Consider the following 12,500-nt stretch of genomic DNA (forward strand, 5'->3'; position numbering starts at 1 on the left):
GAACTTTTTTTTTTTCAAAAACCAGTTATCTTTGCATTCAAGCCACAGTTAACAGGTACCTACTGTAACAGTGGTCTTCAATATACAATGGGTAGAAGAAATCTTGGGAGACAGATGGGTGAAGATGCTAGAGGAGACAGAGGTGTTGCTAGCAAAATGCAGGCAAGCTGCATGACAAAGCAGATGCCTACAATATGACCCTGGCTTAACAAAATTAATGTACATTCAGACTTCATGTGTCTGAAGCTATAATTGAACTATTACTGACAGTAAGACATTGGTATTTCATCCAACCCTTGTAAGGTTTATCTGTGAAACATTATTTTGAACTTATTTTAGGATTCAAACTCTGAGGATGTTCAAAATGGGAAATTTCAGATTTGTAGAAAATGTAAGTTTTGAAAAAAAAAATACTGGAAGCAAGTACAGTAGGGATGCATTTGAAAAACTGATGCTTTGATGAATGACAGAATTTATTAGTTTCCAATGTAATATCCAACATTTCAACTGTAGTAGGTGACTTTAAAAATGATGCGAGGGTATACAACATTCTACACAAAAGACTTCTGACAGAAATATCATGTCTTAATTTTAAATGTATTTAAATTAGGCATAATATTATTATAATATTATACAGTCATGTAAAACAGGCAGTCAACTTTAGGCCCACTGTCTGAGGAAAAAATCTCAAAGCTATGTTTAACATCTGCTCACAAGTCAAGACTTGTATGTTGTCAGCAGAAATAATTACTTACAATAATAATTACTTACAATAATAATGTGTACTGTTATGGTTACAGTTGTACTCTTCAGCGCAATTCTTAATGTATGGAACTGGGATGCCATTTCTAAAACTTGGAAACATTCATACAATATGATTTTATGCTATATTAATATAATTATAGTTATTATCAAGGAAATTTGATTCATATTTTTGTCATTTAAAAATATAACAATCATTATCCACTGGATTCAACCATTGTGCATATAATTATCTTTTGGAGATCTGACATAATTGAAAAAGTGATTTCTTCTAGGTATTAAAGTTAAACCACCTAGGAGCCACCACTGTTCTGTGTGCAAGAGGTGAGATCAATAATTTTTTTTAAATTAAATTGTTCTTTATAGCTGAAACATTAATCAGTGTCTTACAATAAACAAGCTAAATGTTTTATATTGAGTTTGAAAATGGAACTACCTACTGGTACTTGCACGTGTTAATGTGTTGAAAAATAACAATCTGTGGTGTACCCAGGACTAGTTCTCACCTGGTTTCATAGCTGAGTTTGTTGAGCGAAAGTGATCTAAACTGGAGGGTTAAATTCAGTTAGTCAGCTAGCTGAAAATACCATTGTGCTGACACATAAAAAAGGTGCTTCTTCCAGTTTGTTGAAACTCTATTCATTTAAATGTTAACATTTTGTACTGGGCAAATACCGTCAATTCTAAAGATGATAATAATTTATTAATATTATTAAGTAAACGTAACAATTTGTTCATTAATTTTGTTCATTTAAAGGTGTATTTTAAAGATGGACCACCACTGCCGTATCCTTGAAATTGTAACTGTAACTTTCAAAGGTTTACTTTTAGTAAATCAACATCTCTATTCTGGCACTAGTATTTTTTTTCATTCTGGGTCCTGGGACCCGCATGTCTGGCCAAATTGGGGTCTCAAGCATTTTTTGGGGGTCCTGAAATCTTGGTGACCCTCTGTGAGGAAGAAATTTTTGTTTAAGTTATGAGAAAGAGTTTCAGCTAGAGTAACCAACTTTCTGATCTTTTTCTCAAGTTCTGTATCACTGAGGCATTCCTATCCAGCATTGTCACGGGCAGCTTTGAGCTCTTCTTGAGACTGAGCAATACTGCTGCTGTACTTTTGTGAACCACCTGATTCATGTACCATACAAGTGCTGATTGCTGGAAATTTTTGCATCCAGTCGTAGGTGAGTTTTTCTTTCCAGCTTTTACCTGGTCCTTACAAATCATACTTATCACCTAAATTCCTTGTTTGCAACCATCCAAACTCTTTCAGCCAATTTTAGCCAAATTATATCTAGTAAAAAATTACCATGTCTTCAACATTTCTCAGTTCCTTTTCAGGAAGCAAACAAAATGGCAGGATCTCAATTAAGTTTCCCGGATGTTTAGTCATTTTCACCAGTCTCCTTTGCATGGCTAAATCGAAATATGGCGACCACTACATTAATACTTGACTTCATTATTTATGATTAATTTATCTTTTTGGATGTGACTTGCCCAAAGAACAGAATATACTTACAAATCAAAGCAAGTGGAGTGAGCAATTTAAGAAGTGCTTTGCATCCTGGGATGCATTAAAATTTTGACAAGGTTGCTGTCGAACAGTTGCCCAGTCACGCCTTATTTGCGAGTGCAGGTGACCAAATTTCTGAACGAGTAGCCGGAACAGGCGCCTAACTTTTGTATCACAACTGAAGGTTATTCATCTTCACTTTCTTGTAAATTTGATCCCAGCTGGAGATTATACGATGAAAAAAGCTACATGTATGGTTGGAGAGAACGGCATCTAGTAAGCAAATTCCACAAAAAAACGACTCTTTAACTTGTCAACATGGTCATACTGCTAAAGGCTTTCATTGCGTTACTTCCTGGTAGCGCACGGAGCCTGGGTCGCAAGGTGATTCCCAATATGGAAATGCTATGTCCATATGTTTTTTTTCTGGGCTCTTTAAAAAATGACTCGGGCTACTTACTTTTGATGTTGTACATATAATTGGAGAACTTTAGTTTGGAGACAGGTTTCTAAATGCAACACTTTAATGAAGAGCCTCTCATTTGTTGAGAAGCAGGCGCAAGCAATAAGTTCATTTATTATTACTGTATTGCTGGATATTTTACCTTGACTGTGGTAAGAAGCCTGTATATGTGTTCAGAAGCAGTTATTATTATAATTGTATATTGCTGACAATGTTAATTTTAATTTTAGTTTCCTTAACCCTAAATTGCTGATAGCATGGATTAATAACTGCGTTGGTCATTTTAACCACAAGTATTTTATATCATTTTGCACATTTATGTGTTTGGGAACTCTTTATGTCACCATATCTTCCAGAAATCTCTTTATCAGACATTTCACATATGACTGGGTAAGTGTTAATTTATTGATTGTTACACTGTTGCATTAATGCGACCAAAGAGCCAAAATGAAAAATATCATTATCAAAATTAGTGACTTTTTCATTGGTCATCTTTCAAAACCACCCACATTCTTCGGCTGGTTGTTTTCTCAATACAGTTAACCCAAGGATGATCCTTTGGGGGAATTATTCCATTTAAAAGTTACCATTTGTACACTTGTGACTGAAAAGAAAACGCAAACAACCATTTCCTTTGAGACTGTCTTATGATTATGAATGCACAATTTGCTTACACATCTTGAGTGGTGACAATTCCTGGTGCATTCACTGCCTTCAGCTTTCTTTATAGAGGGTGTTTAATCACTGTGTAGGCTATACTTTAGGATAACAGTAACATCCTCCTCAACAGGAGAATTCTCCATAATAACAATAATACATCGTAATGTTGAAGTACTTTGAGGCTCACATCCAACTATATATGTCATATTACTGTTGCTTTTATTTATCAACAGAATGACACATTCAACAGAAGCTCAGATATAGTAAAAATGCAGAATTCATCAGCATTAGCTAACAAACTCAAGGTGAGTTTATAAAATTAATAGACTAACACCTACACTACCGGTAGTTCGTTGAGCATTGAGAAAACAAAATAAACAATTGAAATATCAAAATGTATCAATGATTTTGTCTTTAAGTTAGTACAATGTAGTATATTACATGTATAACTGCTGTACATGTACAGGCAAAAATTCCAGGATGTTGTTTGGCTGAGAGCACGTCAATAAATCCCAAACAGTGTGCAGAAAAGTGAAATTAGTGCAGATAGTTGAAATTTTGGGTAAGATTTTTGCACATGACATAATTTATTATTAATAAAACTTGCACGATTTTTCTCATGCAATGGGCCCTTTGCAGCTGTCGATGACAAGGTACAAAACCTGCCACACTGGAGAGCAAATCTAAGACAAAGAAAATTTAAATTAAGTTGCTTTGTTTTAGGTGTCCCAGTGAGCAATTTGCTCTCTAGCTTAATGACAGTTTTTGTACCATGTGATCGTCAGCTGCAAAGGTCCCATAATTTAGAATAAATATTAAGTACTTGTGTTAATGTTTTAAAAGACTGCAAATTGCACTCGCCCTACAAACTTGTGCAATTTTGTTCGTCTTTTATTCCAAATTGGCCTCGAAATCATGTGATTAGCTAATATACAAATATCAAAGCACTACCAGTAATAAAATTAATCAGGGGAGGATCTAGGGGGAGGGTGCGGGGGGTGTGCCACCTCCCCCCTGAGATGACCTGTGGCTTTCTCATACAACTGGTGGTCTGCAAGGGAAAAAAAACGTCAGCAGACAGCTCTCCCTCAAAAGAAAAATCCGGGGCCTGCTCCTGATAAATTTCAGTATAAAATTATGTACATGTACCAACCAACTTAAGTGACACATTACTGTAAACAATAAAATTTACTGTAGACTAAAACTTCATAAAACAAGACACAACACTTTTACAGTATGTTCCTATTTGATTATTATTTTCTTGTTCTTTAATTGCTTCAGCTAGACATTTACCTTCCCTCAAAAGAAGACAGTGGGTCACAGTCTGAGCGTCGCTGTATTCTATTTGTTTTCATGCTTTGCTCTGCTGTCACCATATCTCTTGGAATTTTAACTGCATGGCACTTTAGACTGATCAGCTCTGGTGAGACATCAATCGAATGGCACATCAATAAGGAAGATGCCAAAAAGTTAAGGAAACAAGGCTTGGTGGGTGCAAATTTTTTTTTTTTTTAATTCCTGTTGATAGTTTTTCTTTTATTGATCATGAACTGCTTGTGTTAACCAAGGAATGAGTTTTTACTTACCGTGCTTAACAATAATAACATTATGTTAAATGGAATAATAATAATAATAATAATAATAATAATAATAATAATAATAATAATAATAATAATAATAATAATAATAATAATAATTGTTATAGGAGCATTGGGGACCTATACAGACAGACTGGAAATTTATACCTAGAGGATATCCATGTTGGGCTTCAGACCCACACAATGCAGAAGACCGTGCTGTTGGGCTCAGCCCGGATCCTGAGACAAGTTTTGGATTGCTGAGGCTGCTTGTTGCACCTTGCGCCAGAACTTCCAGCATGATATTGCTGTGATTTGGGACACATAATAATAATAATAATAATATAATGATAACTAGTCGTATAAACATAACAAATTTCTTTAATTTTCCAGACATGTTTTGACGGTACATCTGTCATCTTCAGTGTTACATATTTTGAAATCGTCGTTGAATATGTCAAAATATGTAACACTGAAGATGATGGATGTACCGCCAAAACATGTCTGGAAAATTAAAGAATGTTGTTATGTTTATACTACTATCTATATTGTTGCTGCTATCTAGACCTTTTGGATAATGATAACGGTAATTAAATAAAAAAATCTTTTAAGGGGTGCTTGAAAGGAAAATAGTTTTTGAAGTAGAAGCAGATGTTGTTAATTATTTCGCCCCTCCCCACTTATTAAACACATCTGACATTGAAGCAGGATGAAGGAAAATCTGGGCAAAAAATTAACACTCATCAATAGGAGTGATTCTATTAATATTTTTCTTTAATTTCAGGTTTTTAGGAACCCTTATGATTATGGCATTTTGAGTAACTGGAGAATGCTTCTGGGGCTGGTGGATGGAAGGTTAGTCAACTATTTTATGTTAGTGCCATCTGAAAATAACTTTAATGTAGTACAGGAATCAACTTACATGTGCAATGTCCATATAATTTACCCTGCTTCCTAAAATGTGAACCACAACCTATGAACTGGCTTTGCTAAAACGAAGATGCGACTGAGGTTAGGGTTAGCCTAACCTAGACCTACATAGGTTAGCTGACCTAAATGTAGATTACGCTAACCCTAACCCTAACCCTTGCCCTTGACCTCACCCTCGTTTTTGGAACATCGGCCCATGAACATTCTAGAATGAACTAATATTGCTTTGGTATTCTCTACAGGTCGTGGCTGCACCTTCTTCTGCCTTCATCTCATCCTCCATTTGGTGATGGCATCACTTGGGCACCATTACCGGAAGTACTCAAAGATGATGCAAAAGGGAAATTGCATTTTGTTTAAAATAATATTTGCTATGTCCAAGTGTATTTTACTATGTGCCAGTTAGAACAAAAATTAATTTTAATATAAAAGCAAAAGAGTTCCTTCAGTTGAGGGAATGATTGTTCTGAGTTAGTTGAAATGGAGGTACATACAATTGTACAGTATCATTTTTCCTCCTTCAAACAGACTCGTATTTTAAGTGCATTTTTAAGTGTATTTTTGAATATTTATGTTAACTAGGTATTTAATAATGAAAATCGCTTTTTAAACCTAAGAAATGTATCACAATACAGGGATCCACATTCATTTTTTATCTAAGTCGTCAGCCGGGCAACCCAAAATTTGTCCTGGCATAATATGCCCCGGACAAATTTTGGGTTGCCCGGGTAAAAATGCGGAAGTATAGAAAATGGTCGATAAAATTACTTGTAACTTGAACATGCATTTGTGTCTTATTTTACACTCTCCTCAGAAATTACGAATTTTAACTCTGGATTATTATGTTATTTGCACCGCAGAAACCCGATTTACAGTGGTCCATATCTGCCACGGCAAAACGTACTTGAATGTAGCTTACAAAGTTACGATTCAAATACCCAAAGTTTCGACTCTCCTGTCCAGTGTCTTTCTTTTGTATTCTTCCAAGACTTTGTTTTTCCTGTTCGTAAGCAGCAGGTTCTGCTCCGCTTACTTTCCTTTTTGCTGGAGGTGACGGAACACCTTGTAACTATTATGAAAACGCCACATTATCAGCGGAGACCACGAGTCACTCTTTGCCCTTTGCCAAATGACTTGCTAACAATCATGCGGTGAGAGACGGTGAGATACATGAAAAGTGAGCCTGCAATCGTTTCATGGAAAATACAGCGTGGTCAAAAATGGGCCCAAACTTGAAATTTCATTGCTGAGGAAAGCTGTATGTTTATTCCTTATTTTCTGAAAGTTTCCATTGAACGAAAAGCGATCAGATCGGAAGTTCATTCTATATTATAACATTTGATAACACTCATAAAAAGACATTTATTAAAGCATCACTCGTCCAACGGACTACCGGACGACTGCGAGGGTGGATCCCTGCAATAGTTGAACTAATAATCCCCTGTGTAAAAAAAGGCATCTCCAATATATTCTTAATTGATGAAAGAATACAATACATTTAATTTCTAATAAAAGACAGCTTATAAAGTTAAAGTTTAAAAAAAATGTATTTTGATATAAAAACTTTGACTGGCAGAAAAAAAATAATAATATAGAACTATTGTAGTTTCTTCCCTTTCAGCCATTCTATCACATGTTTGCAATATTATTGTGTGTAAAAATTTTGGGCATGTGCCACTCAACAAAAACTCTGGTTTTCAAAAATTCCATGAGCCCAAACCTTACCCAATCAGCTGGGCAAACATATTGTAATTTTGATCCCATCAAAGTATCACATGCTGGGCATGTTTTGGGTGGAAACAGCGAGACGTGTATGGTCAAATGAAATGTGCCATTTCGATTTGACCGGTTGGATTTGACATTCCAGGGGCCCGTTTCTCGGAAGTCCCGAAAATGTTTCGGCCCCGAAAATCCATTTGTAAACCTGCCAACCCCTTGTTCAGGAACGCCGATCTTTAAACATGTTTTCAAGGTAACAAAGAGCAAACTGACTGTGAAGTTTGACGACTTAATTCCTCTCCGTTCTTGAGATACAGTGGGAATTGTGACACCCGAAAATGGCCCGACCCGTAAAGTTTCGGGACTTTCGAGAAACGGGCCTCAGACCACCGAGAAGGGGAGAAACTTCTGTAATTTCTGTAACCCCGTAACTTCTGTAATCCCGTAATTTCTGTATCACCGCAATTTCTGTAATCCCGCAACTTCTGTAATCCTGTAACTTCTGTAACCCCGTAATTTCTGTTATCATGTAGCTTCTGCCCGGTAATTTCTGTAACCCCGTAATTTCTGTTACCGTACCTTCCGTTACCCCGTAATTTGAGTTACCTGTAACTTCTGTAACCCATTAACTCCTGTAAGCTTCTGTTTTTGGTGTCTCAGTGTTGATCATGTTTCCCGAAACATCTTTTCTAGTTTATCTACCTATTTGACTAAGACGGGGTTTAACCTGAAAGCCTTTTTCCGCTGTTTAAAAAGAATTCAATGGAAACATGCTCGCGTTTCAAAAAACGTAGAAACTCTGTTCATCGAACGAATCGATGTCTTGGGCTATTTGGGTGCTTGATTTTTTTTGTAAAGATTAGTAATTTTTTGGGAAATAAAATATGGTGCATATTAAATGTAGTTTAAAAATAAAAATTCAAATTTGAAGTTTAGAATTACGATATGGACACAGTAGGACGTCCCCTACTGTTTGTCAGTGTTCCAGAAATAATCTGCTTTCTTTCACTTCATTCAACCTCTTAAAATTTCAATCAGCTCAGATCCATTTGTTTTCCCACCTTAAGCCGTTATTAGCTACCTTCCTGGTTCTGCTAGCCGTTATGATTTAATTCCTCTTTCGTCTTAAGATTTTTCTGCTTATAACTTTGCAAAATGAGGGGTTGTTCACAGGGGTAGTCCATGGACCGGTTCCATGAAGGGTTCATGGCCAGGGTCCACAGGGATGGTCTATGGACCTAGGGTCCATGTTTCAGTTTTCATGACTGATGGATGACAAAGCGGAAACTTGCAACTACCGGGAATATTACTGTAGTCAAAGGTGGTCTGTTCGTATCTTTCTTTTGCTTTCTTCAGTTCATTTCTTTGCTTTTCTTTTCTTTTCTTTGTTTCACGAACGTGAATAATGTTCAACCTAATTTAGAACTACGAGCTTCAAATTAAGTTTTCCTTTGAAGAGTAAACGACCCGACAAAATGTCCGGCCACCCAAGGAGTTGACCGGACAAAACTTATTTTTGAGCGGACATTGTCCGTTGACCGGCCGTTATTTGATGCACTGAGTTACAAACAACAGAGATAAACTTTGAAAAACTGTTAGGCTAAACAGTTTACAAAAACCCTAATTCCATTCTTAATCCATTTTAATCTTCTTCATTTTTGCTCATCCCTGCCTTCTTTTGTATTTGCTCTTTTACTCAAAACTTTCTAACCCTTCAAATTATGTTTAAAGTTGCTGTACTTATTTTTTTATTCGTTTGATGTGATTGTCAGTTCCCAGCCCCTGCGTTTGGCTTAATTTCGTCAAAAAGTCCGTTTAATTTCAACACGGATTACGTCCTTATGGTTACAAAGATTTCATGTACATCCACCGTACATCTATTCCTGAGGACTGCAAATTATCAATCATTAACATTTGCAATGAGACCTAACCGAAAAAGAACTTCAATGATAAGCATGTCATTGTAAATAGGTAGTTGTTAACAAACACGACACTTTGCATTTGTCGCCATGGCAGAAACATCTCAGTCAATAATTCTTTTTACCATTTCCAAAGCCATTTCTCCATTATCAGTTGGGACCATATGCCCTGCCTTCAGTATGTAATACAGTTCTAAATTCTTGTAAGCCTTATAAAATGCCCCGGTGTTTCTATCTTTCATGCCTGAGGGAGGATAAAGTGGCACTCGGTCGGTTTTTAGAAAATCTGCAAGCCCATCCCAATCAAGCTTTGCAATCCATACTTCAGCGCCTAGAGTACTACAGATAATGTCCAATTGACCTTGATAGATCACCACTTTCATTCCATATTGCAAAAGCTCACTGACATCGGATATGACTGGTTTCATGAAATCCTCAGACTGGTACTTGAAGACATCAGCAGATTGGCCTCCCCAAGTAACGTTGCAAGGGATGATACCTAACTTATCTCTTATTGGCCCATTCATAAGTGCTGTTAGAGGGTCCTCATAGAGACGGCCAACGTGACGAGCATATAAACTATCAAGTGTAGTCTCACCTGTGGACAACTGGGGGAAGGGAGGAGAATAGTGTTTAAGAACATTATAAATGTCAACATGGTCTGTTGTCTTTTCAATGACATTTTCAGTTTCATCCCAGAGCTGAGTGGCTTTTGCGTACTGACCAGATGCAACAGCATCAGCTGTAGCTTGAGCTGCCGCGTTCACTTGCTTCAGATCTTTATCATCTAGCTGGGAAAAAGCATAAAGATAAGGTCCCCAAGATAATACAGAATCCACCGGTGATATCCACGAGTCCCCCAGAGCAACTCCCCTGAAGTTACACTTGATGCTCCCAGCTTGGATGGCTTTGAACAATGCCACACCAAATGAAGATGTATACTTGCCTCCATAGGACTCACAGAAAATGTAAAATGGAATATTTTGGAAAACTGTGTATGTCTCTAGGAAAGCTTTAAAGAGGACAATAAGGTCATCTGTTATTCCTAGTAAATTAAAGCAAAGAAAATCACAGTGAGTCAGTAAGCTGACAACTTGGTTCACAACATCCCTGACTGCACCTTCAATCATTATAATATCCATTGATAGCCATTGTTATTGACTGATTCATGGCATTGTATAGAGCTTGCGTTGATTTAAAGAGATCAAGTGTGTCTATAATGAGTTTTTTCCCTCTTAACTTGTAGCGCCCATATAGTAAAAACGTAAATAAATATTTCTTTATGATGCTCACATAAAAGCATTTTTAAAGTAAGAAGAATGGAGAGGTCCACTCAATTCTCTGAAATTCTGTAACCTTCCCATACATCTTCTAAAACCCCCAAAGTACCCCCCACCACATCTCTAGGAAACTTTCTTGCAGTAGATCACGCGGAATTTACATGACCTACGCGGTCAACGTGTGACAGCATCAGTAAAAGCATAAACTTCGTCGTTTTGGCAGAATTATGGCCCGCTATTTAAAACAGAAGCTCCTATTCTTGGGTTGCACGTGACGTCACAAAAAACTAAAGAGCCTTTTGAGTTTTTATCTTGATCAGCGACAAGAGGTTTTAAAAATATATCTGTTTGCATGTTTTCAACTCGGTACCGTGCTTCGTTTCGAAAATTGAGCAGTTTGAATTTCAGAGTTTTTTACAGCGCGTGGCATATATTGTTGACGGCTTTCGAAAAACACGCCAGTTGCATAAAAACATCGATTTCCCTCGTGTTTTTGTGGCCTAAACAGCCAATATACTAGGAGACGTGTCTATACGAATGTTTGCTAGCTCATTATACAGCAGAAAGTGTTAAAGACAGCCAAACTAAATTCCGGATGTTTCTACAAGTTCCGGCCGCCTCCATACTAAACTCGAAAAATTTGAGTAATAAATTTCGCCGAATAACTTAAGTACGGAATATCGCACAGCCCTTAGACTTGGACCTGTTGTTTACTTATTCCTCTTCTGTAACATTTCCATCTCTTGACTCAATGGAATGGTAAGCGATTTATGTTTTCACTTTCGTGACATGCGACCCAAGAATAAGGTGTTTCGATTTATAAATTCGCATGTATTTATGTTATCGATCTTTATCGAAACTATTCAAAGCTAATTATACGCTGTCCTTGCAAGGAACAAACTTGGAAATCAAGCTCATGAGTGATATTTTTATGAAGAGAACAATTATGGGCCTCAACGCACCAGTTATGTTTGTTGTAAAAGCCCTTACGTCCGTAACGTAACTGTAGCCTGTTCCAACTGGATTATCCACGAACAGCACATTGGCAGCTCGAAGCCAAGTTGTATTGCGCGGTTTCAGATCGACTGTTAGTGGTCCCAGCTCCTCAAAATTTCCAAATCCAGTGGACGATCCTCCAGGGCCACCTTGGAGCCACATTACAAGTGGCTTATTCAGGCGCTGAGATGGATCGGTTGTCTGGGCTCCATAGAGCCACCAGAACATAAAGGCGTTCTCTCTCACATTTACGTAACTCCAATCTTCGTCTGGTATTGGGAATGATGCGGAAGCTGCAAATGAAGTGCCTGCAGCAAAATAAAGGGAAAGAGCGACAAATGCTGAAACAAAGCTTATGCCCACCATTCTTCCCAGTCGCCAGTTGTTTAGATCCTTGAAAAATCGTAGACCATTAGATTAAGTAAGAGTACTCGTCCGATATGTGACGACCCCGACAAAGATGGTGTGGCATTTCGAAAGATGAGGATCACGAGACCAGTAGTGTAGCAGACAACGTCAGAACTCACGAGACAGTCATGGTTGGTCAGAGAGTGAGGACAATAGATCGTTTTCACTGTCACACAATAAAAAATTAAATCGAAAACCATCCAGTGGAAAAAGTCAAGAATTCGTGATGTTGTAGAAGATAAATGAAGAAGACACTTCTCCAAGTTTTAGGCC

General features: G+C 37.2%; 3 protein-coding genes across 4 annotated transcripts in view; 2 read left to right on the plus strand and 1 right to left on the minus strand.

The window, feature by feature from the left end:
* LOC138006498 (palmitoyltransferase ZDHHC16-like) overlaps positions 1-7,593 on the plus strand; it is an 11,142-nt gene extending 3,549 nt beyond the window's left edge. Inside the window, exons 3-10 of the mRNA XM_068852861.1 lie at positions 340-391; positions 1,038-1,086; positions 1,520-1,548; positions 2,995-3,128; positions 3,632-3,703; positions 4,680-4,886; positions 5,760-5,830; positions 6,148-7,593. Coding sequence (XP_068708962.1) covers positions 340-391; positions 1,038-1,086; positions 1,520-1,548; positions 2,995-3,128; positions 3,632-3,703; positions 4,680-4,886; positions 5,760-5,830; positions 6,148-6,265 — 732 coding nt within the window. The 3' untranslated portion in view covers positions 6,266-7,593. The remainder of the gene's footprint in view (positions 1-339; positions 392-1,037; positions 1,087-1,519; positions 1,549-2,994; positions 3,129-3,631; positions 3,704-4,679; positions 4,887-5,759; positions 5,831-6,147) is intronic.
* Positions 7,594-9,248: 1,655 nt separating this feature from the next.
* LOC138006497 (retinoid-inducible serine carboxypeptidase-like) overlaps positions 9,249-12,500 on the minus strand; it is a 3,352-nt gene continuing 100 nt past the window's right edge. The window contains exons 1-2 of the mRNA XM_068852860.1: positions 11,786-12,500; positions 9,249-10,588 (exon numbers count right to left, since the gene is read on the minus strand). The exon at positions 11,786-12,500 is cut by the window's right edge and continues 100 nt beyond it. Of these exons, the coding sequence (XP_068708961.1) occupies positions 9,648-10,588; positions 11,786-12,185 (1,341 nt within the window). The 5' untranslated portion in view covers positions 12,186-12,500 and the 3' untranslated portion in view covers positions 9,249-9,647. The remainder of the gene's footprint in view (positions 10,589-11,785) is intronic.
* LOC138006500 (palmitoyltransferase ZDHHC16-like) overlaps positions 11,422-12,500 on the plus strand; it is a 9,137-nt gene continuing 8,058 nt past the window's right edge. Inside the window, exon 1 of one of the 2 annotated variants that reach the window (XM_068852863.1) lies at positions 11,422-11,582. In XM_068852863.1, the coding sequence (XP_068708964.1) occupies positions 11,580-11,582 (3 nt within the window). In that variant the 5' untranslated portion in view covers positions 11,422-11,579. The remainder of the gene's footprint in view (positions 11,583-12,500) is intronic. The other variant, XM_068852864.1, reaches the window with a different exon arrangement.

The sequence above is a fragment of the Montipora foliosa genome, chromosome 6 (assembly GCF_036669935.1).
Source record: "Montipora foliosa isolate CH-2021 chromosome 6, ASM3666993v2, whole genome shotgun sequence".
Taxonomy (NCBI): Eukaryota; Metazoa; Cnidaria; class Anthozoa; order Scleractinia; family Acroporidae; genus Montipora; species Montipora foliosa.